The sequence below is a fragment of the Macaca thibetana genome, chromosome 1, assembly GCF_024542745.1.
Source record: "Macaca thibetana thibetana isolate TM-01 chromosome 1, ASM2454274v1, whole genome shotgun sequence".
Classification (NCBI taxonomy): Eukaryota; Metazoa; Chordata; class Mammalia; order Primates; family Cercopithecidae; genus Macaca; species Macaca thibetana.
The window spans coordinates 128,282,974-128,306,011 of NC_065578.1; the positions used below are offsets into that span (position 1 = coordinate 128,282,974).

Consider the following 23,038-nt stretch of genomic DNA (forward strand, 5'->3'; position numbering starts at 1 on the left):
AGATGTTGCAGTGAGCCGAGATTGCACTACTGCACTCCAGCCTGGGTAACAGAGCAAGACTCCCTCTCAAAAAAATAAAGTACACTGTGCTGTTTTACATGAGAGGCTTCAGCATCTAAGGATGTTGCTACCTGGGGGAAGTGGGGTCCTGGAAGGAATCCTGCATAGGTATGAGGAATAACAATAATGGAAAATCAGTTATCTTCCCTTTCTCCTAGTGCTTTTCTAAAAGGAATCTCTGTTACCAAATCTACACAAATATATATATGACCGGGCTTGGTGGCTCATGCATGTAATCCCAGCACTTTGGGAGGCTGAGGTGGGCAGATCACTTGAGGTCAGGAGTTCAAGACCAGCCTGGCCAACATGGTGAAACCCCGTCTGTACTAAAAATACAAAAAGCCAGGGGTGGTGGCACGCACCTCTAATCCCAGCTACTCGGGAGGCTGAGGCAGGAGACTCGCTTGAACCCAGGAGGCGGAGGTTGCAGTGAGCAGAGATAGCACCACTGCACTCCAGCCTGTGTGATACTCTCTCTATATATACACATGTATATATATTATATGTATATATTATGAATATATTAGTATTACTATTAATATATTGTGTATTATACTATATACTACTTTGATATATATTAGAAATATATTTACTTTGATAGTGATATGTTACTATCAAAGTAATATATGTTATATATTGTGTGTGAAAATATATATTACTCATAATATTGGGTCCTGTAATGTATATGTATTACATATATATATTTGTATATATATAATATATTTTTTATTTATATATTTTTAAGAGATAGTCTTGCCCTGTCTTCCAGGCTGGAGTGCAGTGGCATGATCACAGCTCACTGCAGCCCCAACTCTTGGGCTCAATCAGTCCTTTCACCTCAGCCTCCCAAGTAACTTGGGACCACAGGTGTGTGCTACCACACCTGGCTAATTTTTTAGTGTTCGGTAGAGACAGAATGTAGGTTGGTTTCCCAGGCTAAGCAATATGGCAAAACCTCAGAGTGAGACCCAATCTCTAAATAAATAAATAATTTGAACAAAATAACTGCTAAATGTACACTAGAAACCATATTCCTGATGATAATTTAAAATATCTAAATGGAAAGATACTCCGTGTTCATTGATTGGAGTACTCAATAGATGGCAGTTATTCCCATATTAACCTATAGATTCAATGCAATCATTATCAAAATTTCAGCAGGTTTTTTGGAAAACTGACCAAGCACGGTGGTCCATGCCTATAATCTCAGCACCTTGGGAGGCCAAGGTGGGCAGATCACTTGAGCCTAGGAGTTTGAGACCAGCCTGGGCAACATGGAGAAGCCTAGGCTCTACAACAAATACAAAAATTAGCCAGGTATGGTGGTGTGCACCTGTAGTTCCAGCTACTTGGGAGGCTGAGGCAGGAGGATCACTTGAACCCCAGAGCTTGAGGTTTCAGTGAGCCGTGATCATGCCACTGCTCTCCATCTTCAGCTGCAGAGTAAGACCCTGCCTCAAAAAACAAAAAAATTAAAAAGGGAAACTGACCTAAAGTTTATGTTTATTTAAAATATTATTTTGAGACAGGGTCTCTCTGTTACCCAGGCTGGAATGTCAGGCTGCATTATAGCCTCAACCTTCTGGACTCAATCCTCCCACCTCAGCTCCACGAGTGGTTAGGACTACAGGCACACACCACCACTTGTGGCTAATTTTGATTTTTTTTTTTTTTAAATAATGATGGGATCTCACTATGTTGCCCAGGCTGGTCTCAAACTCCTGGGCTCAAGTGATCCACCTGTCTCAGCCTCCCAAATTGCTGGGTGTACAAGCGTGAATGACTTTGGCCAGCCTATAACCCCATCGTCTGTTTCTGGGAAGACCTAATGCACCCAAACACAATGCTACCTTCAATAGACAAATCTAAAATTGCAAATAAAAATTCAAAAGAGGGCCAGGTGTGGTGGTGCAGGTGGATCACCTGAGGTCAGGAGTTTGAGACCAGCCTGAGTAACATCATGAGCCAAGATCGCGCCACTGCACTCCAGCCTGGTGACAGTGTGAGACTCCGTCTCAAAAAAAAAAAAAAAGCCGGGTCCGGTGGCTCACGCCTGTAACCCCAGCACTTTGGGAGGCCGAGACGGGCGGATCACGAGGTCAGCAGATCGAGACCATGCTGGCTAACACGGTGAAACCCCGTCTCTACTAAAAATACAAAAAATTAGCCAGGCGCGGTGGCCGGCGCCTGTAATCCCAGCTACTCGGGAGGCTGAGGCAGGAGAATGGCGTGAACCCGGGAGGCGGAGCTTGCAGTGAGCCAAGATCGTGCCACAGCACTCCAGCCTGGGCGACGAAGCGAGCCTGTGTCTCAAAAAAAAATAATAATAGATTGAGTAGCATGATTAACACTTGTCCTAATGGAAGTATTTTTAAAAATTGAATCCCCAAACAACTTTTTTTTTTTTGTAGAAGTTCTTTTACATTCACGTAATATACTTTATTTATTTATTTTATTTTAGTTTTTGAGACGGAGTCTCGCTCTGTCACCCAGGCTGGAGTGCAGTGGCACGATCTCGGCTCACTGCAAGTGCCGCCTCCCGGGGTTCCTGCCATTCTCCTGCCTCAGCCTCCCGAGTAGCTGGGACTATAGATGCCCACCACCACACTCAGCTAATTTTTTTTGTATTTTTGGTAGAGATGAGGTTTCACCGTGTTAGCCAGGATGGTCTCGATCTCCTGACCTCATGATCCGCCCGCCTCAGCCTCCCAAAGTGCTGGGATTACAGGCGTGAGCCACCGTGCCCAGCCTCTACTTTATTTTTAATAGCCTAACTACAGTCATCCTTTTCTTTAACCCAGGAAGACAGAGAGAGAGCAACTGAAGTTGCCTAAAGCTGAACTTGGACATCACCAAGCCTCTAGAAAGGCAGAAGATTATGAAATAATGCTTTAATAAACATATTATTTAATAAGCATCTGTTGTTCTACAAAGTAGAAAATACATCAGGTCATTATTGTTGACCCTTGAACAATAACGTTTTTGGACTGCATGGGTCCATGGGTCCACTTAGTCATATATATATATATATATATTTTTTTTTTTTTTTTTTTTAGACAGGGTCTCGCTCTGTTGCCCAGGCTGGAGTGCAGTGGCATGATCTTGGTCACTGTAACCTCCGCAACCTAGGTTCAAGCTATCCTCCTGACTCAGCCTCCCTAGTAGCTGGGCTTACAGGTGCCCACCACCACACCCGACTAATTTTTGTATTTATAGCAGAGACAGGGTGTCACCATATTGGCCAGGCTGTTCTCAAACTCCTGACCTCAGATGATCCACTCACTTCAGCCTCCCAAAGTGCTGGGATTACAGGTGTGAGCCACTGAGCCCGGCCTCGCAGATCTTTTTCAATAGAAGTTATATAGAGTGGACCTGCCTTTCTGGCCTCACCTTCCACCTGTCAAATCCCAAAACTTCTGAATGTACTTTCTTTTGAAACACATAAAGAACCTGTTCAAAATTGACTGACAATGGACCATAAACCAACTCAATATATTTCAAAGAATTTAAATCATACAGCCGTGTACTCTGATTCTAATACAATTTAAGGTAGAAACCAGTAACAAAAAGAGAAGTAGAAACTCACATGTCTGGAAATAAAAACATACTTTTCTGATGTGCCCATTGGTCAGGAAAATAAATCAGAATGGAATTGAGAAATTCAAATTAAACGATTGTGAAATTACTAAACACAAACTTAAACAAAAATTTTGTACATTGAAAATACTGGCTGGCAGGGCACGGTGACTCAGGCCTGTAATCCCAGCACTTTGGGAGGCCAAGGCACGAGGATTCCTTGAGCCCAGGACTTCAAGACCAGCCTGGGCACCATAGTGAAACCTCATCTCCACCAAAAATGCAAAAATTGACCGGGCGCAGTGGCTCACATCTGTAATCCCAGCACTTTTGGAGGCTAAAGCAGGCAGATCACCTGAGGTCAGGAGTTCAAGACCAGCCTGGCCAACATGGCAAAATCCTGTCTCTGCTAAAAAGTACAAAAATTAGCTGGGCGTGGTGGCAGGCACCTGTAATCCCAGCTACTCGGGAGGCTGAGGCAGGGAGATTGCTTGAACCCAGGAGGTGGAAGTTGCAGTGAGCTGAGATCACACCACTGCACTCCAGCCTGGGTGACAGAGCGAGACTCCGTCTCAAGAAAAAAAAAAAAAAGCAAAAATTAGCTGGATTCGTGATGGCGCACACCTGTAGTCCCAGCTACTTGGGGGGCTGAGGTGGGAGGATGGCTTGAGCCCAAGAGGTCGAAGTTGCAGTGAGCCGTGTTTGTGCCACTGCACTCCAGCTTGAGTGACAAAGTGAGATCCTATCTCAAAAAAATATTTTTAAAAAATATTAAATATTTAAAAATATTAAAATTGGCCAGGTGCAGTGGCTTACGCCTGTAATCCCAGCACTTTGGGAGACTGAGGCTGGCAGATCACGAGGTCAGGAATTCGAGACCAGCCTGGCCAACATAGTGAAACCCTGTTTCTACTAAGAATACAAAAATGAGCCAGGTGTGGTGGCGCGTGCCTGTAGTCCCAGCTACTCGGGAGTCTGAGGCAGGAGAATCACTTGAACCTGGGAAGTGGAGGTTGCAGTGAGCTGAGATCGTGCCATTGCCCTCCAGTCTGGGTGACAGAACGACACTCTGGCTAATTTTTGTGTTTTTAGAAGAGAGGGGGTTTGTCACGTTGGCCAGGCTGGTCTTGAACTCCTGACCTCAGGTGATCCACCTGCCTCAGCCTCCCAAAGTGCTGGGATTACAGGCATGAGCCACTACGCCAAACCCAGATCCAATATTTTAAAAGGATAATCAACATAAATGAGTTTGGGATAATTTTAGGAATGCAAGATAGTATTACATGAAAATCAGACGATGTAAAGTATTCATTAGTGCAACAAAGGAAGGATAAAATAATGTAATTATCTCAGTGCGGAGAAAGCTGAAAAAACATTCAAATCTATTAATGACCAAAATTCTTAGCAAAACAGGAATACAGAACTTCCTTAAACTGCCAGAGTACCTACAGAAACTTTTCAGCCCACATCATACTTATAAGTGAAATGGTAGCTGCGCACAGTGCCTCACACCTGTAATCTCAACACTTTCAGAGGCCGAGGTGAGCAGATCGCTTGAGCTCAGGAGTTTGAGACCAGCCTGGGCAAGATGGTGAAACCCCATAAGTACAAAAAATACAAATTAGCCAGTGTGGTGGCCCATGCCTGTAATTGCAGCTACGTGGGAGGCTGCGGTGGGAGAATCGCTTCAGCCCAAGAGGTTGAGGCTGCAGTGAGCTAAGATTGCACCACTGCACTCCAGCCTGGGCAAGAGAGTGAGACCCTGTCTCTAAATAAACAAATAAGACTAAATAAATGTGGAATTACAAAGAGCTCAGAATAGACCAGAGAGTCTCAGATTTTATTTTTTATTTTCAGACGGAGTCTTGATCTGTCGCCCAGATTGGAGTGCAGTGGTGCTATCTCAGCTCACTGCAATCTCCGCCTCCTGGGTTCAAGTGATTCTCCTGCCTCAGCCTCCGGAGTAGCTGGGATTACAGGTGCCAATCACCATGCCCAACTAATTTTTGTATTTTTAGTAGACACGGGGTTTCACTATGTTGACCAAGTTGGTCTAGAACTCTCGACCTCAGGTGGTCCGCCCAGCTCAGTCTCCCAGAGTGCTGGGATTACAGGCTTGAGCCACCGCGCCTGGCTTTTTTTTTTTTTTTTTTTTTTTGAGACAGGGTCTCGCTCTGTCACCCAGACAGGAGTGCAGTAGTGTGATCATAGGTCACTGCAGCCTCGAATTTTTGGGCCCAAGCAATCCTCCCACCTCAGCCTCCAGTTGGGACTACAGATGTGAGCTGCCTGGCTTTTTGAAAAATTATTTTATAGGGTGTCGGGGGCGGGTGTCTCACTAGGTTGCCCAGTCTGGAATTTCAGGACTCAAGCGATCCTCCTGCCTCAGCCTCCCAAAACCGGGGAATGCAGGCATGAGGCTTAGCGCCGGGCCAATATTTGCTTTATCTTTCTAAATATACACAAGGATGTTAATCATAGTGCCTAATAGCCCAAAATAGGAAACAATCCCAAAAGCTATTATCAGCAGAATATATTCTTTCTTTAGAATAGATCAGTGGTGGTGCAGCGATGAAAATGAATTAGATATATGCAAAAATATAAATTACATAAACCATATTGAACAAAAGACACCAACAGATACAGACTCTATTTACATAAGGTATTAGATACCAGAGACAGATAAATACATGTAAATGATAGAGATATGATAGCTAGGCCAGTCCACAGGGTATTAGTCCTGATCCGCGTGACTTCTGAAGACAGAGGGCATGGGAGGCTTTAGGGGAGCTTCCGCTTTTCTGGCGAGGTTTTATTTTTGTCCGGGGAGCTATCAGCCAGCGGAGATCTGTGAGAAGGGATAAGACCTCAGGGGGAGTACGAGGAAGAGCGTTCCGCGGCCCGCGACCGGGCGGCCCCTTCAGCGGCGGAGGCAGCGCCCAGCCCGCTCCAACGTGGAGCAGGAGCAACGGCGTGGCCCGTGGACCCCGCCCCTCGCAGGCAACCACAGAGAAGCCGGACTGGGCCACGTCTCGGAAGAGGCAGGAATCGGCGAATCGTTTCTCCAATAGAAAAGGATGTGTTTGCGGACCAATAGGTCGCCGAGAATGACACCCGCCCACGCGCCTGCTAAGCCAATCGGCTAGGAGCAGCGAGCGGCGGCGCTGGATCGCTGCGGTCCCTTGGAGCCGCGCAGTATGGCGGGCGGGGCCCGGGAAGTGCTCACCCTGCAGTTGGGACACTTTGCCGGTTTCGTGGGCGCGCACTGGTGGAACCAGCAGGTGAGGTCGGCCGGCAGCTGCCCCCGAGGAGCCCTTCGGGATCTACAGTCCCGACGTTCAGCCGGCCTGCCTCGTCCTCTCTGCTTCCCCAGGATGCTGCGCTGGGCCGAGCAACCGATGCCAAGGAGTCGCCGGGAGAGCTGTGCCCCGATGTCCTGTATCGTACGGGCCGGACGCTGCACGGCCAGGATACCTGCACGCCGCGACTCATCCTCATGGATCTGAAGGGTGAGGTGGTGGCAGCGTCAGCCAGTGCCCTGTGTTTTCCTTCCGCGAGCCGAGCCCTTGCACTGCCGTTATCTTCAAGACCCTCCCACCTTACTGAGCTCAAGGACTGGAGATGAGCTGAGCACAGCATGCCAACACCCGAGAGGCGCAGGACGGCAAAACTTTATTTTGCTCAAGAGCCATCTCGGGAATAGGCTGCTAGGCCCTAGAGACAGAGGACTTGAACTACAGCACTCCTGTCGGACCCTTGGATGTGGTTGTTGCCCCCGTTCCACAGCTAATGACTAAGCTGAGAACGGAGAGATGGAATCTGGATTCTCCTAGGCCAAGGTTCCCCTGCCCGAACTAGTGTATATCCCAGAAAGTTTGGAAGAGCCAAGTGCTGGAGAGATGGTGACAGCAGGTTGTCAGGTGATCAGAGGAAGGTTAGCTAGACGGGGAGGGCGCCCCAGGCTTTGACCTAACTTTCTCTGTTATTTCTGTACAGGTAGTTTGAGCTCCCTAAAAGAGGAAGGTGGACTCTACAGGGACAAACAGTTGGATGCTGCAATAGCATGGTGTGTAATTGATGTGTGGATAAGGGTGGGGAACATGTATGTACATAGAACGCAGGAGAACTCATCAGAGTGCGGTTTCTTTGATCAATCTCCAATCTCTTTCAGGCAGGGGAAGCTCACCACACACAAAGAGGAACTCTGTCCCAAGAACCCTTATCTCCAGGACTTTGAGTACAGAGGTGAGGGCCTCTGCCCTGAACTTTTTAACCCAGTGCTACAACCCGAGGGCCTCCATAGGGGCAGGTAAAAGGGGATTTTAATCACTTTAAATGTCCTAGAATGATATTTTGGGAAAAAGCACTTCTTTTCCTAAGGACCACGACTCGGTGAACAGAAAGGAGGCTGTGCGGTGTGGCCAGCCAACTCAAGAAGGATGAACCAGCCTTTATCTCTAAACTGCCCGGAACTAAATGTAGATTTTTTTCACCCTTCCCAGGGAGTGCTGAGTAGTGATGGTGTTTGGAGGGTCAAATCCATTCCCAATGGCAAAGGTGAGACTTCTCCAGATACTGATGGATGCGGGTCTGGGTAGAGCAGAAACGTGGAGAAAGGTACATTTCCTCTGCTTGTCTTCAGGTTCCCCACCACTCACCACCGCTACAACTCCAAAACCACTTATCCCTACAGAGGCCAGCATCAGGGTGTGGTCAGACTTCCTCAGAGTCCATCTCCATCCCCGGAGCATCTGTATGATTCAGAAGTACAACCATGATGGGTATGGGGACCCCAGAGGCTGTGAGGCAAGAAACGTGGGTCCCCACCAATGCAGGATGAGGCTCTTGAGGCCATCTTCCCTGCCCTCCCCCAGGACAAGAGGTTGAGCAGCTGAGGGAAGAGATGTAAGTCTTGGATTGTGTTTACTTGTGGCAGGGAAGCAGGTCGGCTGGAAGCTTTTGGCCAAGGGGAAAGTGTCCTAAAGGAACCCAAGTACCAGGAAGAGCTGGAGGACAGGCTGCACTTCTACGTGGAGGAATGTGACTACTTGCAGGTAGCGGCGTGGCAACGTGCACTCCAGGGTAGAAGCTCTTCTCATCCTACTCCCTAACTATTTTTCATCACTCACCTCCGCTCAGGGCTTCCAGATCCTGTGTGACCTGCACGATGGCTTCTCTGGGGTAGGCGCGAAGGCGGCAGAGCTGCTACAAGATGAATATTCAGGGCGGGGAATAATAACGTGGGGCCTGCTACCTGGTCCCTACCATCGTGGGGTGAGTGGAACTTGGAGGAGTAAGCAGTCACACGGTGGGGAGGGAGAAATGAGAATCCCAGGGGGAGAGTTGCTTAATGCAAACTACTCTTTTTCTTCACCAGGAGGCCCAGAGAAACATCTATCGTCTGTTAAACACAGCTTTTGGTCTCGTACACCTGGCTGCTCACAGCTCTCTCGTCTGTCCTTTGTCCTTGGGTGGGAGCCTGGGCCTGCGACCTGAGCCACCTGTCAACTTCCCTTACCTGCATTACGATGTAAGTCTCGGTGCTCGTTCTGACTGCAGCAGGCTACGGGGCCTCCTCATACTCCCAGTCAGCCGCTGTCTGTTACTGGCTCTGTTCCTGAGGCCCGAGCTTGAACTCAGCTGTGATGTGGCCTCTCAGATCACACTGTCCTATGCCCTATGCTTGTCCAGCCAGAGGCCAGACATACCCCTGCTTTGTCCCCTGGATCTTTCTGGTGTTAATATTCTGCCTCCACACATTCTTTTCCAGGCCTGAGGCCAAGTGCCCCTCTTGGTGTCTTCTTACAGGCCACTCTGCCCTTCCACTGCAGTGCCATCCTGGCTACAGCCCTGGACACAGTCACTGTTCCTTATCGCCTGTGTTCCTCTCCAGTTTCCATGGTTCATCTGGCTGACATGCTGAGCTTCTGTGGGAAAAAGGTATGAAGCTTTGTGAGGGGTTGGGTCAGTGCTGAGAAAATGTCCTCTAACGTGTTCTCTTCCTTCTCTTTAGGTGGTGACAGCAGGAGCAACCATTCCTTTCCCCTTGGCTCCAGGCCAGTCCCTTCCTGATTCCCTGATGCAGTTTGGAGGAGCCACCCCATGGACCCCACTGTCTGCATGTGGGGAGCCTTCTGGAACACGTTGCTTTGCCCAGTCAGTGGTGCTGAGGGGTATAGACAGAGCATGCCACACGAGGTGAGAGCTGTTGGTCCTTAGGAACCCTTGTCAGATTTTTGTTTCATATCCTTTTCCCCCTAATTTCTCTGGGACATTCTAATGATATTGTTCCCTCCCCACCCCTTAAAAAGGAAGCAAAAAGAAATTTTTTTTTGGATCCAGCTGATGGCCTGAAAACATAAGAATTCTTAGTTTCTTATTCATGCTGCCACAGCCTAATGGTGGTTTTGGCTTTGTTCTGGCAGCCAGCTCACCCCAGGGACACCTCCACCCTCCTCCCTTCACGCATGTACCACTGGGGAAGAAGTCTTGGCTCAGTATTTACAACAGCAGCAGCCTAGAGTCATGAGGTCAGTGTAACGGTTGCTCCTGCCCTTCTTGCCAACCTCAACCCTCCTGTGACTTCTTACGCGCTTAGCGTCTGTTCTCTGCCCCCACAGTTCTTCCCATCTGCTGCTGACTCCCTACAGGGTGGCTCCTCCTTACCCCCACCTCTTCTCAAGCTGCAGTCCACAGGGTATGGTTCTGGATGGTTCCCCCAAGGGAGCAGGTATGTAGGAGGTAAAGAAAACTGAGATTTCAAGTATGGGCGAGTTTTTACTATCTCTGTTCCTGGATTAAAAGTGCTGAAAAAGTCCACAGTTAAACATTCTTTTATTCACCCTATGGCTCCCAAGAAAAGCATTCTTCCTCTGGAGTACTGGTGTACTAAGGGGACAGTACACCAAATTTGTTGAGTTTACAATCAAGTCTACTAAGGTTGGACTTCCTTATCGGTTTGATAGAGTCCCAGGGCAGAATAATCATCCATCTACAGGTCTCTCTTTCCTCTCCCTCCTCAGCAGTGGAGAGCATCCCAGTGTTTGGGGCACTGTGTTCCTCTTCGTCCCTGCACCAGACCCTGGAAGCCTTGGCCAGAGACCTCACCAAACTCGACTTGCGGCGCTGGGCCAGCTTCATGGATGCTGGAGTGGAGCACGATGACGTAGCAGAGCTCCTGCAGGAGCTACAAAGCCTGGCCCAGTGCTACCACGCTGGTGACAGCCTCGTGGACTAAAGTTCCCAGTGTGGGAGAGAGGAGCTAGTGTGCAATAAACACAGCTGGATGCAGGAGCCCAGTGTCTTCGTGCAGAGGAGCTCAATGTTGCAGGACTAGCTACACCAACATATGCACTTTTTACATTTAGAAACACTGTGATTAGACCACAGAACAATAAATATGTGCCATCAGACCAAAAAAAAGTAGAGAAAGGAGCTGAGCTCCACTCTCACTCGATGCTATTTACAGAGGAGATCTGTAAGGTCTTCATAAAAGACCTTGAATGGTGCCTAGGATGGCAGAGCCCCTGGGTCCTACTCCATCCTCCAGCCTTTGTCCTCGTCCTGGGCTCCTCTCCCGGTCTGTAAACTGGGCGCAAGGACTGTACAAGCAGAGTACAACTACCCTCCTGCCTAATGACAGGGCACCTGCTGGGTTTGGTCCTGTGTAGATGATACCCAAGTATTCCCAGAGTCTCATTCATCCAGCTCCTCTTCAGACAGAAGGTCCCCACGGTCAGACAGCTGGTCTGCATTGCTGGTACTGGTTGCATCATCCTCATCCTCAGAGCTGGCTTCACAGGCAGTGTGGAAGAGCTGCATGAGTTCTCGAAAACGGTGGGAGACCTAAGAAAGGCGAAGGGCTGTATTCGCTGATCCTTAGTAACATGTTAACATTTATGAAGCACTATATATTGATTTGCAAAATCTTTTATGTATTCAACACAGCAAGGTTGGGAGAGCTATGTCATTATAGCTAAGGAAACTCAAGAGGCTAAATGTTTTGTCCAAAGTCACACGCCTCCTAAAAACAGAATGGCCGGCACGGTGGCTCACACCTGTAATCCCAGCACTTTGGGAGGCCGAGGCAGGCGGATCACTTGAGGTCAGGAGTTTGAGACCAGCCTGGCCAACATGGTGAAACCGTGTCTCTACTAAAAATACAAAAATTGGTCGGGTGGCGGGCGCCTGTAATTCCAGCTATTCGGGAGGCTGAGGCAGGAGAATTGCTTGGACCCGGGAGGCAGAGGTTGCAGTGAGCTGAGATCATGCTAGCACTCCAGCCTGGGCGACAGAGCAGGACTCCGGCTCAAAAAAAAAAAAAAAAGAAAAGAAAAAGCTAGAATGGAAACTGGGGCTTCCACAGGAAGGACAAAATGCAGTCAGTGTCCTTTCTCCTGTCCTAGAACCACTACCACCCTGATGAGTCAAGCCTTTCCTTAGATCAGACCTTTACAAAAACCACTTACTGTCTTGGATGTGAAAGCTCCTTCTTTGGCCTTTCTATCTCTTTGTTGGCCACCTTGTCCTCTTTTTACTGGGTCTTCTCCACCCCCACTCCCACTTACCTCAGCAGGTGTCTTATTTCCCAGCTGCTGGGAGATGATGCTGAAGGTCTGTGGCTGTGCCCCTTGCTCCTGGCACATGGTGAGGATCACACGGTCAGCTTCCCTGTAACCCAGGTATCATGATTAACCCTAGGGAGCCACGTGGATGTGGTCTATGCTCTTTTCCAAACACACGTCATCCACCCTTACCTACCTTGTCCACAGGACAACCTTTTCCCCAGTGGAGCTGACCTTGCTGTTGTTGGCACACACTGTAGCTTCTGTGGCCTTTGGCTGCTGCTCCCCCTCTGGACCCTTGCCCTGTGTTCCACTGTCTTTAGACAAACCCCCTCTAGGGGCTTTGGGAGAAGTCTCTGACGTGTCAATTCCTGATGGAGATTCATGGACAGGGGATGTCCTGTCTCTTGTCTTCACCCTACCTCTGCTTGAGGGCAGCCATCTCTCTTGAGTGTCTGGTTTCCCGGACACATGTCTTCTCCCTGCATCTCTGGTCTTTGAGGAAACAGGACTCAGGAAGGAAGCATGGGGTTCCATGGTACCAGGCAATTGCTCAGTTTCTGATGCATCCCAGACCAGCATCAAAGCCTCTGACTCACCCACTGCCTTTTGGCCCTCCCTCTCTTTCTGAAGTCTGGGGGATGCCTTGGGGCAGGAGAGAACCTCAGGCCCAACCTGGTTTCTCTTAACAGTGTACAGTACAGCTCCAGTTTTGGGGGGAAATTGAGGAGTCTCTGGTGAATGAGGTGGTGGGCCATCCAGGAGGAGCCGTTCTGTAAGAGTCACTTCTCGAGGGGACGGCAAAGTGCCCCCCACTGGCAATCCTGCTTAGGAGGAAAATAAGGATCTCAGGGTACTGTCAGGATCAAGATGCACCTAAGCACGAGAATTTACCATAGGTCACTGTGGCCAGGTACTGTGCAAAAATTCTAATACAAAAGAGGGCCGGGCATGGTGGCTCACACCTATAATGCCTGCACTTTGGGAAGCCAAAGTGGTGGGATCGCTTGAGGCCAGGAGTTTGAGACTAGCCTGGGCAATATGGTGAGATACCATCACTACAAAAATTATAAATAATAAAAGAGTTGGGTGGAGGTGGGGGGCATAATGTCACTTATGCAAAGATATAAAGTCCTACTGCCAAAGCTGAGAATGGCCCAGTCTTTACGATGTAGATTATAGTAGATTTGGAGATGGGGGAAGGGTTTTAGGAATGGAAAGAAAAGACAATATTGAATCGCGTGAAATTTGTGGCATTCTTAATTCTGCAAGAGGAGTGAGGCCATAGGACAGAAAAAGCCTGAACAGGAGAAGGGCTTCCTATGGGTACATCAGTGAAAGAGGTGGTATATCCATCCCTGAAAAGGCTATTTATCCAGGCTCATGGAGGTTCCTGTCTGGAGTACAGGAGAATGAGACAGGAACAGAAGGGCTGGGTTGGCAGATCACTCACCTGAAACAGGCATCTCTCCCTTTCTGGTGGTCCTGACAGTCCTGCTCTGGGTGGCCTCAGTGCTCTCCCGCTCCTCTGGGGCTTCCTCTTCCGTCACATCCTTGCCCTGCCCAGCTTCCTTAGTTCCAGGCATAGGACTAGCCTCTCGGTGGGGGCTGCTGCCCACCAACTCATGGGGCTCCTTGCTCTTGTAGGATTTGCTGTCACAGACCTGCAGGGATGGTCTTCTGGGTCAAAGGTGTCCTGACCGCCTATGTCTTTGACTGGGGCACACTAAAGGAAGAAGCCCTGCGTGATGCTCACCAAGTCAACCCACACGCATGTCTGCTCCAACAATTTTGTTGACAGAGTTTCAACTAGGTGCAGTGGTACATGCCTATAAACCTAGCTACTTGGGAGGCTAAGGGGTGAGGATCACTTGAGCCCAAGGGTTCAAGATCAGCCTGGGCAACATAGTGAGACTCTCTCAAATGACAACAAAAAGAAAAGATAGACAGGGTCTCAGATGACACAGATTATCTTGCCCAGGCTGGAGTGCAGTGGCTGTTTACACAAGCATGACCATGGTGGTACACTACAGCCTCAGACTCCTGGGCTCAAGTGATCTCCCAGGTGAGCCTCCGGAGTCCTCTGTTGCCCAGCTACTCCTCTAAGGATTTGATTTTTTTTCTTTTTTAAACACGGTCTCACTGTCACCCAGGCTGGAGCTCAGTGGTATCATCATGGTTCACTGCAACCTCTGCCTCCCTGCTCCAAGGATTTTAAATTGCCCAGAATAGAGTATTGGATTCCACAACTCCTTCTCTTACTAAGAACTGTGTTTTTCCTGCCAACCAACTCCACTCTAGAGAACCAGGATTACTTGTAGAGACTATTTTCATGACAGAGGTTTATTTCATTTTCTAATATCTGAGGGAAATATTTTAACTGGTATTTTGTTTTTCCAATTCCAAAAGTTTTACAGAATTCTCCTTAAAAAACAAAATCACGTATTTGTAGCAGATTCCATTTATTTTGCATACGTACACATATATGTGTACTGACTGTTTTTTATATATATATATATATATATATATATATATAAAAATATATATATGCCTTTTTAGGAATTCAGTAAGGTACAATTCTTGGTAGCAAACAATGCCCCCAGCAGCTCTGATACCCCTTAGGACCAGTACCCTTGATACTTTCCTCACCTTGCTGCTACAGTGGCTACAGCTCCGCCTTTTGCTCTTCTTCAACTTGGAATCTGGACCTCCTTCGTGGCAGGAGCAGGCACAGTCCTTGGTCCCATCTGGCCACTCAGTCTCCTAGGAGATACTTGGGCTTGATTAGCTGCCAAGTTTTTTTTGTGTTTTTTTTTTTTTTTTAGACAGAGTCTCACTCTGTGGCCCAGGCTGGAGTGCAGCGGCACGGTGTTGGCTCACCACAACCTCCACCTCCCGGGTTCAAGCGATTCTCCTGCCTCGGCCTCCTGAGTAGCTGGGATTACAGGCACGTACGACCACACTCGGCTAATTTTTCTATTTTTAGTAGAGACAGCGTTTCACCATGTTGGTCAGGCTGGTCTCAAACTCCTGACCTCGTGATCTGCCCCCCTCAGAGTCCCAAAGTGCTAGGATTACAGGCATAAGCCACCATGCCTGGCCATATTTTTGGTACCAAGAAAGGAAGCTAAAGTTGTGAGCCATATGAGCACAACACAGCCCACCCTCTCCCCATGTCTTTTTTTTTTTTTTTTTTTTGAGACAGGGTCTGGCTCTGTCACCCAGGCTAGAGTGCAGTGTCACATTCATGGCTCACTGCAACCTCTGCCTCCTGGGCTCAAGTGATTTTCCCACCTCAGCCTTCCAAGTAGCTGAGACTGCGCACCACGCCTAGCTAATTATTATTATTTTGTTTTTTTGTTTGAGACAGAGTCTCGCTCTCTCTGCCAGGCTGGAGTGCAGTGGTGCGAGCTCAGCTCAGTGCAACCTCCGCTCCCTGGGATCAAGCGATTCCCGTGTCTCAGCCTCCCAAGTAGCTGGGATTACAGGTGCATGCCACCACGCCCATCTAATTTTTTTTTGTATTTTTAGTGAGATGGGATTTCGCCATGTTGACCAGGCTGGTTTCGAACTCCTGACCTCAAGTAATCCACCCACCTTGGCCTTGCAAAGTGCTGGGATTACAGGCGTAAGCCACAGCACCTAGCCTATGGCGAATTTTTGTATTTTTAGTAGAGATAGGAATTCGCCATCTTACTCTGGCTGGTCTTGAACTCCTGACCTCAAGTGATCCACCCACCTTGACCTCCCAAAATGTTGGGATTACAGGTGTGAGCCACCACTCCTGGACCCCTTCCTCTTTTATGTATCAACTTCTCACATTGCCTGTGGACATCAATAGCCCGAACTAGGTTAAGGTCTATTATGAATCCCTGAAACAATCCCTAAATGACCTAAAGACTGACATATCCCAATTGCCCCAGATGTTTCAAGAAATATTTAAGTCAGACAAAATCTGAGGCAAAGTCACTGGAGACCTCCATCATGAGACACAATGTCTTTGTTTCTGTCTCTCTGTGCCTTCAGCTCTCCCATCTCTTCCAATCCCCTTGAGAACTTTGTACCCATGGAAGGCCCACTCAGTGATACTCTGTTTAATAAACCCAAGACATAAGTACCATTATCATCCCAATTTATGATGAAGAAACCGAAACAAAGAGAGGTTAAATAAGTTTCTCAAGGTCATACAGCTACTAAGAAGCAGTTTCTCCCCAGGAAAGAGAAAAAACATTTGGTCAGGAAACATGAATTAAAAAAAAAAAAATACTACTTGAAGAGCAGTGACAACCAGTAGACTCTGCAGCTGGCTTACCTGAGGAGTTCATATCCTAGCACTGCCACTTACTAAATATAAGACCCTGACAGCAACCTCTCTGTGTCAGTTATGTCTTCTGTAAAATGCAAACAAGAGAATCTCTCCATAGGATTACTGTGAGAATTAAATGTGTCAATAATCCATTAAAATACTTCGCAGCAATGCCTGTCACTTTGTAATACAACTAAGTATTAGCTTCTATCATTATTATTAATATGGGAAATCTTGTTTTTACTTTTTTTTTTTTAACAACAAGCTCATCCTCAATTGGCTCTATTTTCTCACATGAGCAAAAACGAAAAAGTTGAGGCCGGGCGTGGTGGCTCACGCCCGTAATCCCAGAACTTTGGGAGGCCAAGATGGGCGGATCATGAGGTCAGGAGATCGAAACCATCCTGGCTTACATGGTGAAACCCCGTCTCTACTAAAAATACAAAAAATTAGCCAGGCGTGGTGGCGGGCGCCTGTAGTCCCAGCTACTCGGGAGGCAGGACAATGGCGTGAACCTGGGAGGCGCAGCTTGCAGTGAGCCGAAATCATGCCACTGCACTCCAGCCTGGGAGACAGAGTGAGACTCTGTCACAAAAAAAAAAAAAAAAAAAAAAAAAAAAGAAAAGAAAAAGTTGAATTAAGGGTAATAACTCCGAGCTAGAGAGAAAAGGGGAAGAAACAAATCCTTCTAACTAGGGAATCCTAAGGCCCCTGCAACAACGGCACTGTTTTCCCAAAGGCTCTGCATGTCTGTCTCAGCCTGACCTTTGGTTTGTTCTCCATGATTGTCTCAGATCCTAGAGTCTTTCAACTAGAAACCTTGGGCCATAGTAAGCCAGAGAAATGATTAGTGAGAAAACGCAAGGCTTGATTCATGAAACATAGATGCTTTTCAATAACCTGGCATACCTTATCATAATTTTAGGCCGGGCACAGTGGCTCACACCTGTAATCCCAGCACGTTGGGAGGCCGAGGCGGGTGGATCACTTGAGGTCAGGAGTTCGAGACCAGCCTAGCCAACATGGTGAAAACTCATCTCTACCAAAATTACAAAAATGTGCTGGGCGTGGTGGCATGTGTCTGTAATTCCAGTTATTTGAGAGGCTGAGGTGGGAGAATCGCTCGAATCTGGGAGGTGGAGGTTGCAGTGAGCCAAGATTACACAACTGCACTCTAGCTTGGGTGACAGAGCGAGATTCTGTCTCAAAAACAAACAAACAAAGAAAATACCTTATCATGATTTTGGACCCCAATCTCTTTTTTTCTCTTGTTCTTTGAGGCTGTGGGTATCTTGGGAGGCTCCTCCTCTTCTTCCACATCAGGCAGGGCCACTTCTTCAAAGCCATCAAACTGAGAAGGAGTTGGTGCTGCTCAGCACAGACACCAGGCCAATATCCCTCCCACGTGTGGCCTCCCCCCTTCATAAGGCTACAGCAGCCTCAGGGCCTATACCTCATACTCCTTCTCCTCAGTCCAATTGATCTCTTCAAAGTCACCCATCCGGCTAGCTGCTGGGCGCAAGTGGTCAAAGAAGATAGAAAACTCATCCTGTAGGTGGTCGTGGCCCTTGAGGAGCTGCCACATCTGTGTCTTGAGCTGAGGAGAATCACAGAGGGAAAGAGGAAGTCTCCAGAGCCTCTCTAAGCTACCCTTCCCAACCAATCCCATATACCTCCATGTTCTGCTTTCCTAGTCAACTGGGAAACACACAGAGACTCTGCCTGGTAACAAAGAACACTAAAACTTTCTCTTCCTCCTTAGCTGCCTACAGGGGAAGGGTACTAATACTAGATTTGACTCCTAACGATCCCACTCTCCACTCTGCCCTACTGGTCTCCAGCTAGGACACTACCCCAAGCAGAGCAAGGAGGTAAGGCCCCTCCCAGGCCCCAGAACCTCTGTCCTTGAACATCCCTTCCAGGACATCCATGGCATTCCTGAGCCTGTGAAGATTAGACAGGCTCTGGTTTCAGGTAGCAATCCCTCCCTACCCCAGTGCTTTATGCTTTGGGTAAGCCTAAAAAGTCCTTGCCTTGTTCATCTCCTCCAGGAAGCCCATGACACTCCAGAGGCAAAAAGGTATGGAGTAGGTTGGGGAAAGAGACAAGGGAAAGGCCTAAGGCCCAGAAGACAACAGGAAGAAAGCAGGACAGGAAAGAATACCTCGGTGATCTCCTGCGGAAGGCAGTCTGCACAGCCCTGGAGGACCTTGATAATCTTCTGGTGGTGTGAGGGGTTCTCTGCAAAGCAAATCTCCAGCTGCCGAAGGAACTTGCGGCTCTTCTCAAAAGCCTGCTGCTCCTCAAACTACCAGAGTGCAAAGTGGACAAAAGAGGAGTCACAATACAGCTAGAGCAGGACTTGAGGGTTCTAAGGATAAGAACTAGTGGACCAGGACACAAGAGATGACAGAATCCTGGTTTAAAATTCTAGTTTACAACTATGAGATCTAATTTAAAACCCTAACCTCCATCCACCTTGGACCACTGGTGGGTAGCCACCCAAAGCAATTAAGATGTGAGCAACAGCTTCAAGAGATGTACGTGTTTCAAAGTGTTTGCTGTTTTATGAATTGTGAAATCAAGACACCAAAATTCATATGATACTTTAGAGTTTATATTACAAAGAATTTTCAGGCTACACAAGGTGGCTCATGTAATCCCATGTAATCCCTGTAATGCCTGTAATCCCATGTTGGGAGGCCAAGGCAGGAGGATCGTTTAAGGCCAGGAATTCAAGACGAGCAACACAGTGAGACTATGTCTCTACAGAAAAATTTAAAAATTAGGCAGGGGTCATGGTGTACACCTGTAGCTTGAGCTACTTGGGAGGCTGAGGCAGGAGAATCCCAGGGGCCTGTGTTGTCCAGGCTCATCTCAAACTCCTGGCTACAGGCCAGGCACAGTGGCTGACGCCTGTAATCCCAGCACTTTGGGAAGCCGAGGTGGGCAAATCACCTGAGGTCAGGAGTTCAAGACCACCCTGACCAACATGGTGAAACCCCATCTCTACTAAAAATACAAAAATTAGACAGGTACGGTTGTGCATGCCTGTAATCCCCGCTACAAGGAAGGCTGAGGCAGGAGAATCACTTGAACCTGGAGGCAGAGGTTGCAGTGAGCACAGATCGTGCCACTGCACTCCAGCCTGGGTGACAGAGTGAGACTTTGCCTCAAAAAACAACAACAATAACAACAACAACAACAAAACTCCTGGCTACAAGGGATCCTCCCACCTCAGTCTCCCAAAGTGCTGGGATTACAGGTGCCAGCCACTGTGCCTGGCCATTGTCTCTCTCTCTTTTTTGAGACAAGGTCTTGCTCTTGTCATCCAAACTGAAATGCAGTGAAGCAATCATGGCTCAGTGAAGCCTCAACCTCTCAGGCTCAAGTGGTCCCCCAACCTCAGCCACCCAAATAGCTGGGACCAAAGGTATGCACCATCACACCCAGTTAATTTTTAAATTTTATGTAAAGATGGGGTCTTGGTACGTTGTCCAGGCTGGCCTCAAACTCCTGAGCTCAAGCCATCCACCAGCCTTGGCCTCCCAAAGTGCTGGGATTACAGGTGTGAGCCACTATACCTGGTCGACATTATCTCTTTAAAAAATTTTTAGCCAGGCGCAGTGGCTCATGCCTGTAATCCCAGCACTTTGGGAGGCCAAGGCGGGCAGACCACAAGGTCAAGAGATCAAGACCATCCTGGCTAACACGGTGAAACCCTGTCTCTATTAAAAATACAAAAAAATTGGCCGGGCGCGGTGGCTCAAGCCTGTAATCCCAGCACTTTGGGAGGCCGAGACGGGTGGATCACGAGGTCAGGAGATCGAGACCATCCTGGCTAACATGGTGAAACCCCGTCTCTACTAAAAAAAAAAAAAATACAAAAAAACTAGCCGGGCGATGTGGCGGACGCCTGTAGTCCCAGCTACTCGGGAGGCTGAGGCAGGAGAATGGCGTGAACCCGGGAGGCGAAGCTTGCAGTGAGCTGAGATCCGGCCACTGCACTCCAGCCTGGGCGACGGAGTGAGACTCCGTCTCAAAAAAAAAAAAAAAAAAAAAATACAAAAAAATCTAGCTGGGTGTGGTGGCGGGCGCCTGTAGTCCCAGCTACTCAGGAGGCTGAGGCAGGAGAATTGCTTGAACCTGAGAGGTGCAGGTTGCAGCAAGCTGAGATCGCACCACTGGACTCCAGCCTGGGTGACAGAGTGAGACTTCGTCTCAAAAAAAAAAAAAAAAAAAAAAAAAATTTTGGCCAAGCATAGTGGCTCACACCTGTAATCCCAGCAATTTGGGAGGCTGAGGCGGGCGGATCACCTGAGGTCTGGAGTTCAAGACCAGCCTGACCAACATGGAGAAACCCCATCTTTACTAAAAATACAAAATTAGCTACGCGTGGTGGTGCATGCCCATAATCCCAGCTATTCGGGAGGCTGAGGCAGGAGAATCGCTTGAACCTGGGAGGTGGAGGGTGCAGTGAGCAGAGATCGCACCACTGCACTCCAGCCTGGGCAACAAGAGTGAAACTCTATCTCAAAAAAATAAAATAAAATTTTTTTCTTCACATATACACTGATTGGATCCTCATAATAATACCAGAAGAGAAAACGGGCATCACACATTATACACAGAACTACCCCACTGTCACTTAACCCTAATAAAACTCTTAGAATAATCTCATTCCTCCCTTTGTTCCTATTTTTGTGACAAGAAGTCCAGGACTACTGGGATATCCCTCATGTTTAGCCTCCTATTCTGCAACATTTTACATGTTACCGTACCACAGTGGCCTTCCTAGACCACTGTGTATAAAACCACCCCTCTAGTTTCCTTTCCTGCTTTATTTTTCTGTAAAACATGATCACTGTAAAACATTGTATACTACATATTTCACTGTTTATACTTCTTTTTATAATTTATGTTTTATATATTTTATATATATGTTTTCTGGAGTATCATCTGAACTTCCCCATGAAAACATAAGCTCCATGAGGGCAGGGATTTTAGTCTTTTGTAATTGCTATATTCCTAGCAATTGAGGTCAGGAATTGTCTGACAGTTAGGAGGCACTTAACAAATACTTGTTAAATGAATGTCTGGCTTGATACCAGTGAGAAGCAGAGAGCATATGCCTCACCCAAAGTCTCCTTTGGCAACTACAGGTAAAACCCTCTCATTTATCATGTAAAGAAAATGGGAGCATGGGATTGGAAAGATAATCCCTTGAAAAGACAGAGGCTCTTATCACTCTGGGCTAGGGGACGTCTGTGTGTCTGGAAGGAGTTGGGAGATTGAAACAGTCTTATTCAACCCCATTCAATCCCAGTCTCACTCTGACCCAGAAGTCCTAGTGTACTTATTTTCCCCATTCACTTACTAATCCACAGGCCAGAGCTTGCTCAGGTAACAGGAAAGCAGCAAAGTCTTTCAACAGCTGAGGCCAGTCTTGGAGCAGAATTTGCAGGCTTTTGTAGAGATCTACAGCCGTCTGTCTCTGGGTACTTGACTCAAATTCATAGATGACTTGAAGGAAGTCTTCATACTTGCCAGGGATATGTTGTAGGGCTTCTCGTACCTACACGGGAAGACTTTCAATCATCAACACCCTTTATTTGGGCCACAACAAGCAATAAGGGTACAAGGGAGAAGGCAGGGTTATGGTTAGAGAGCTCCAAGAATTATCCATCAGAGGCTGTACCTCCAACAGATCTTAACATCTGACTGTTAATGGAAGACACAGAGCAACAGGCAAGGTAAAGATCTTTTTCTGGGAGTGAGCAAGTAAAAAAACATTTTCCAAGTTCCACAGCTCTACCCACAAAACCAAGTAATGCTTTTCTCTGGGTTGCAGCCCTAACGTTTCCTTACTGATTACATCCTCATAATGAAATAGGTAACATGTGTTTGTACATGTATTTCAGCATGGGCGTAATCTGAGAGTAAATAATACCTAAGTTAGGAATATCAGTAAAATACTAGGAGATAAGAAAAAGCTATGACTATCATTGCCAGTATTCTGCTTTCCAGGGGGATAAAGGAACCAGGTGGTTACCAACAGAAGGATATAGTCCTCCAGGACACTACCAAGAAGAGGTTGGCTTACGTCTTTTTTTTTTTTTTTTTTTTTTTTTTTTGAGACAGGGTCTCATTCTGTTGCCCAGGCTGGAGTGCACTGATGCAATTATGGCTCACTGCAGCCTCAACCACCTGGGCCCAAGTCATCCTTCCACCTCAGCCTCCCAAAGTAGCGAGGACTACAGGCATGTACCACCATGCTTAGTTGATTTTTTAATTTTTGTAGAGTTGGAGGTCTCCTATGTTGCCCAGGCTTGTCTTGAACTCCTGGACTCAAGGAATCCTCCTACTGTAGCCTCCCAAAGTGCTGGGATTATATGCAAGGGCCACAACGCCCAGCCTGGTTCATGTCTTTTCTTTTTTTTTTGAGACACAGTCTCACCCTGTCACCAAGGCTGGAGTGCAGTGGTGCGATCTCGGCTCACTGCAACTTCCATCTCCCGGGTTCAAATGATTC

At 47.6% G+C, this 23,038-nt stretch overlaps 3 protein-coding genes across 19 annotated transcripts in view; 2 read left to right on the forward strand and 1 right to left on the reverse strand.

The window, feature by feature from the left end:
• The window catches only part of MSTO1 (misato mitochondrial distribution and morphology regulator 1), a 140,030-nt gene extending 128,483 nt beyond the window's left edge, over positions 1-11,547 (forward strand). The window contains exons 1-14 of one of the 9 annotated variants that reach the window (XM_050753732.1): positions 6,799-6,917; positions 7,010-7,145; positions 7,633-7,702; positions 7,808-7,881; positions 8,119-8,193; positions 8,279-8,417; positions 8,573-8,690; positions 8,776-8,910; positions 9,014-9,166; positions 9,445-9,576; positions 9,650-9,834; positions 10,062-10,166; positions 10,257-10,366; positions 10,662-11,547. In XM_050753732.1, coding sequence (XP_050609689.1) covers positions 6,834-6,917; positions 7,010-7,145; positions 7,633-7,702; positions 7,808-7,881; positions 8,119-8,193; positions 8,279-8,417; positions 8,573-8,690; positions 8,776-8,910; positions 9,014-9,166; positions 9,445-9,576; positions 9,650-9,834; positions 10,062-10,166; positions 10,257-10,366; positions 10,662-10,873 — 1,728 coding nt within the window. In that variant the 5' untranslated portion in view covers positions 6,799-6,833 and the 3' untranslated portion in view covers positions 10,874-11,547. Of the gene's footprint in view, positions 1-6,798; positions 6,918-7,009; positions 7,146-7,632; positions 7,703-7,807; positions 7,882-8,118; positions 8,194-8,278; positions 8,418-8,572; positions 8,691-8,775; positions 8,911-9,013; positions 9,167-9,444; positions 9,577-9,649; positions 9,835-10,061; positions 10,167-10,256; positions 10,367-10,633 lie in introns of those variants that run through there. The other 8 variants (XM_050753743.1, XM_050753752.1, XM_050753761.1 and 5 more) reach the window with 8 other exon arrangements.
• LAMTOR2 (late endosomal/lysosomal adaptor, MAPK and MTOR activator 2) overlaps positions 9,204-23,038 on the forward strand; it is a 334,290-nt gene continuing 320,455 nt past the window's right edge. Inside the window, exon 1 of the mRNA XM_050755613.1 lies at positions 9,204-9,207. The gene's annotated coding sequence lies outside the window, so the exon portion shown is untranslated. The remainder of the gene's footprint in view (positions 9,208-23,038) is intronic.
• Positions 10,454-23,038, reverse strand: part of GON4L (gon-4 like) — a 101,393-nt gene continuing 88,808 nt past the window's right edge. For 6 of the 9 annotated variants that reach the window (XM_050752284.1, XM_050752236.1, XM_050752265.1 and 3 more), the window contains 9 exons: positions 21,884-22,081; positions 18,671-18,814; positions 17,960-18,103; positions 17,738-17,857; positions 14,850-14,963; positions 13,654-13,864; positions 12,397-13,024; positions 12,204-12,306; positions 10,454-11,498 (listed from right to left, as the gene is read on the reverse strand). In XM_050752284.1, the coding sequence (XP_050608241.1) occupies positions 11,085-11,498; positions 12,204-12,306; positions 12,397-13,024; positions 13,654-13,864; positions 14,850-14,963; positions 17,738-17,857; positions 17,960-18,103; positions 18,671-18,814; positions 21,884-22,081 (2,076 nt within the window). In that variant the 3' untranslated portion in view covers positions 10,454-11,084. Of the gene's footprint in view, positions 11,499-12,203; positions 12,307-12,396; positions 13,025-13,653; positions 13,865-14,849; positions 14,964-17,737; positions 17,858-17,959; positions 18,104-18,670; positions 18,815-21,883; positions 22,082-23,038 lie in introns of those variants that run through there. The other 3 variants (XM_050752254.1, XM_050752297.1, XM_050752304.1) reach the window with 3 other exon arrangements.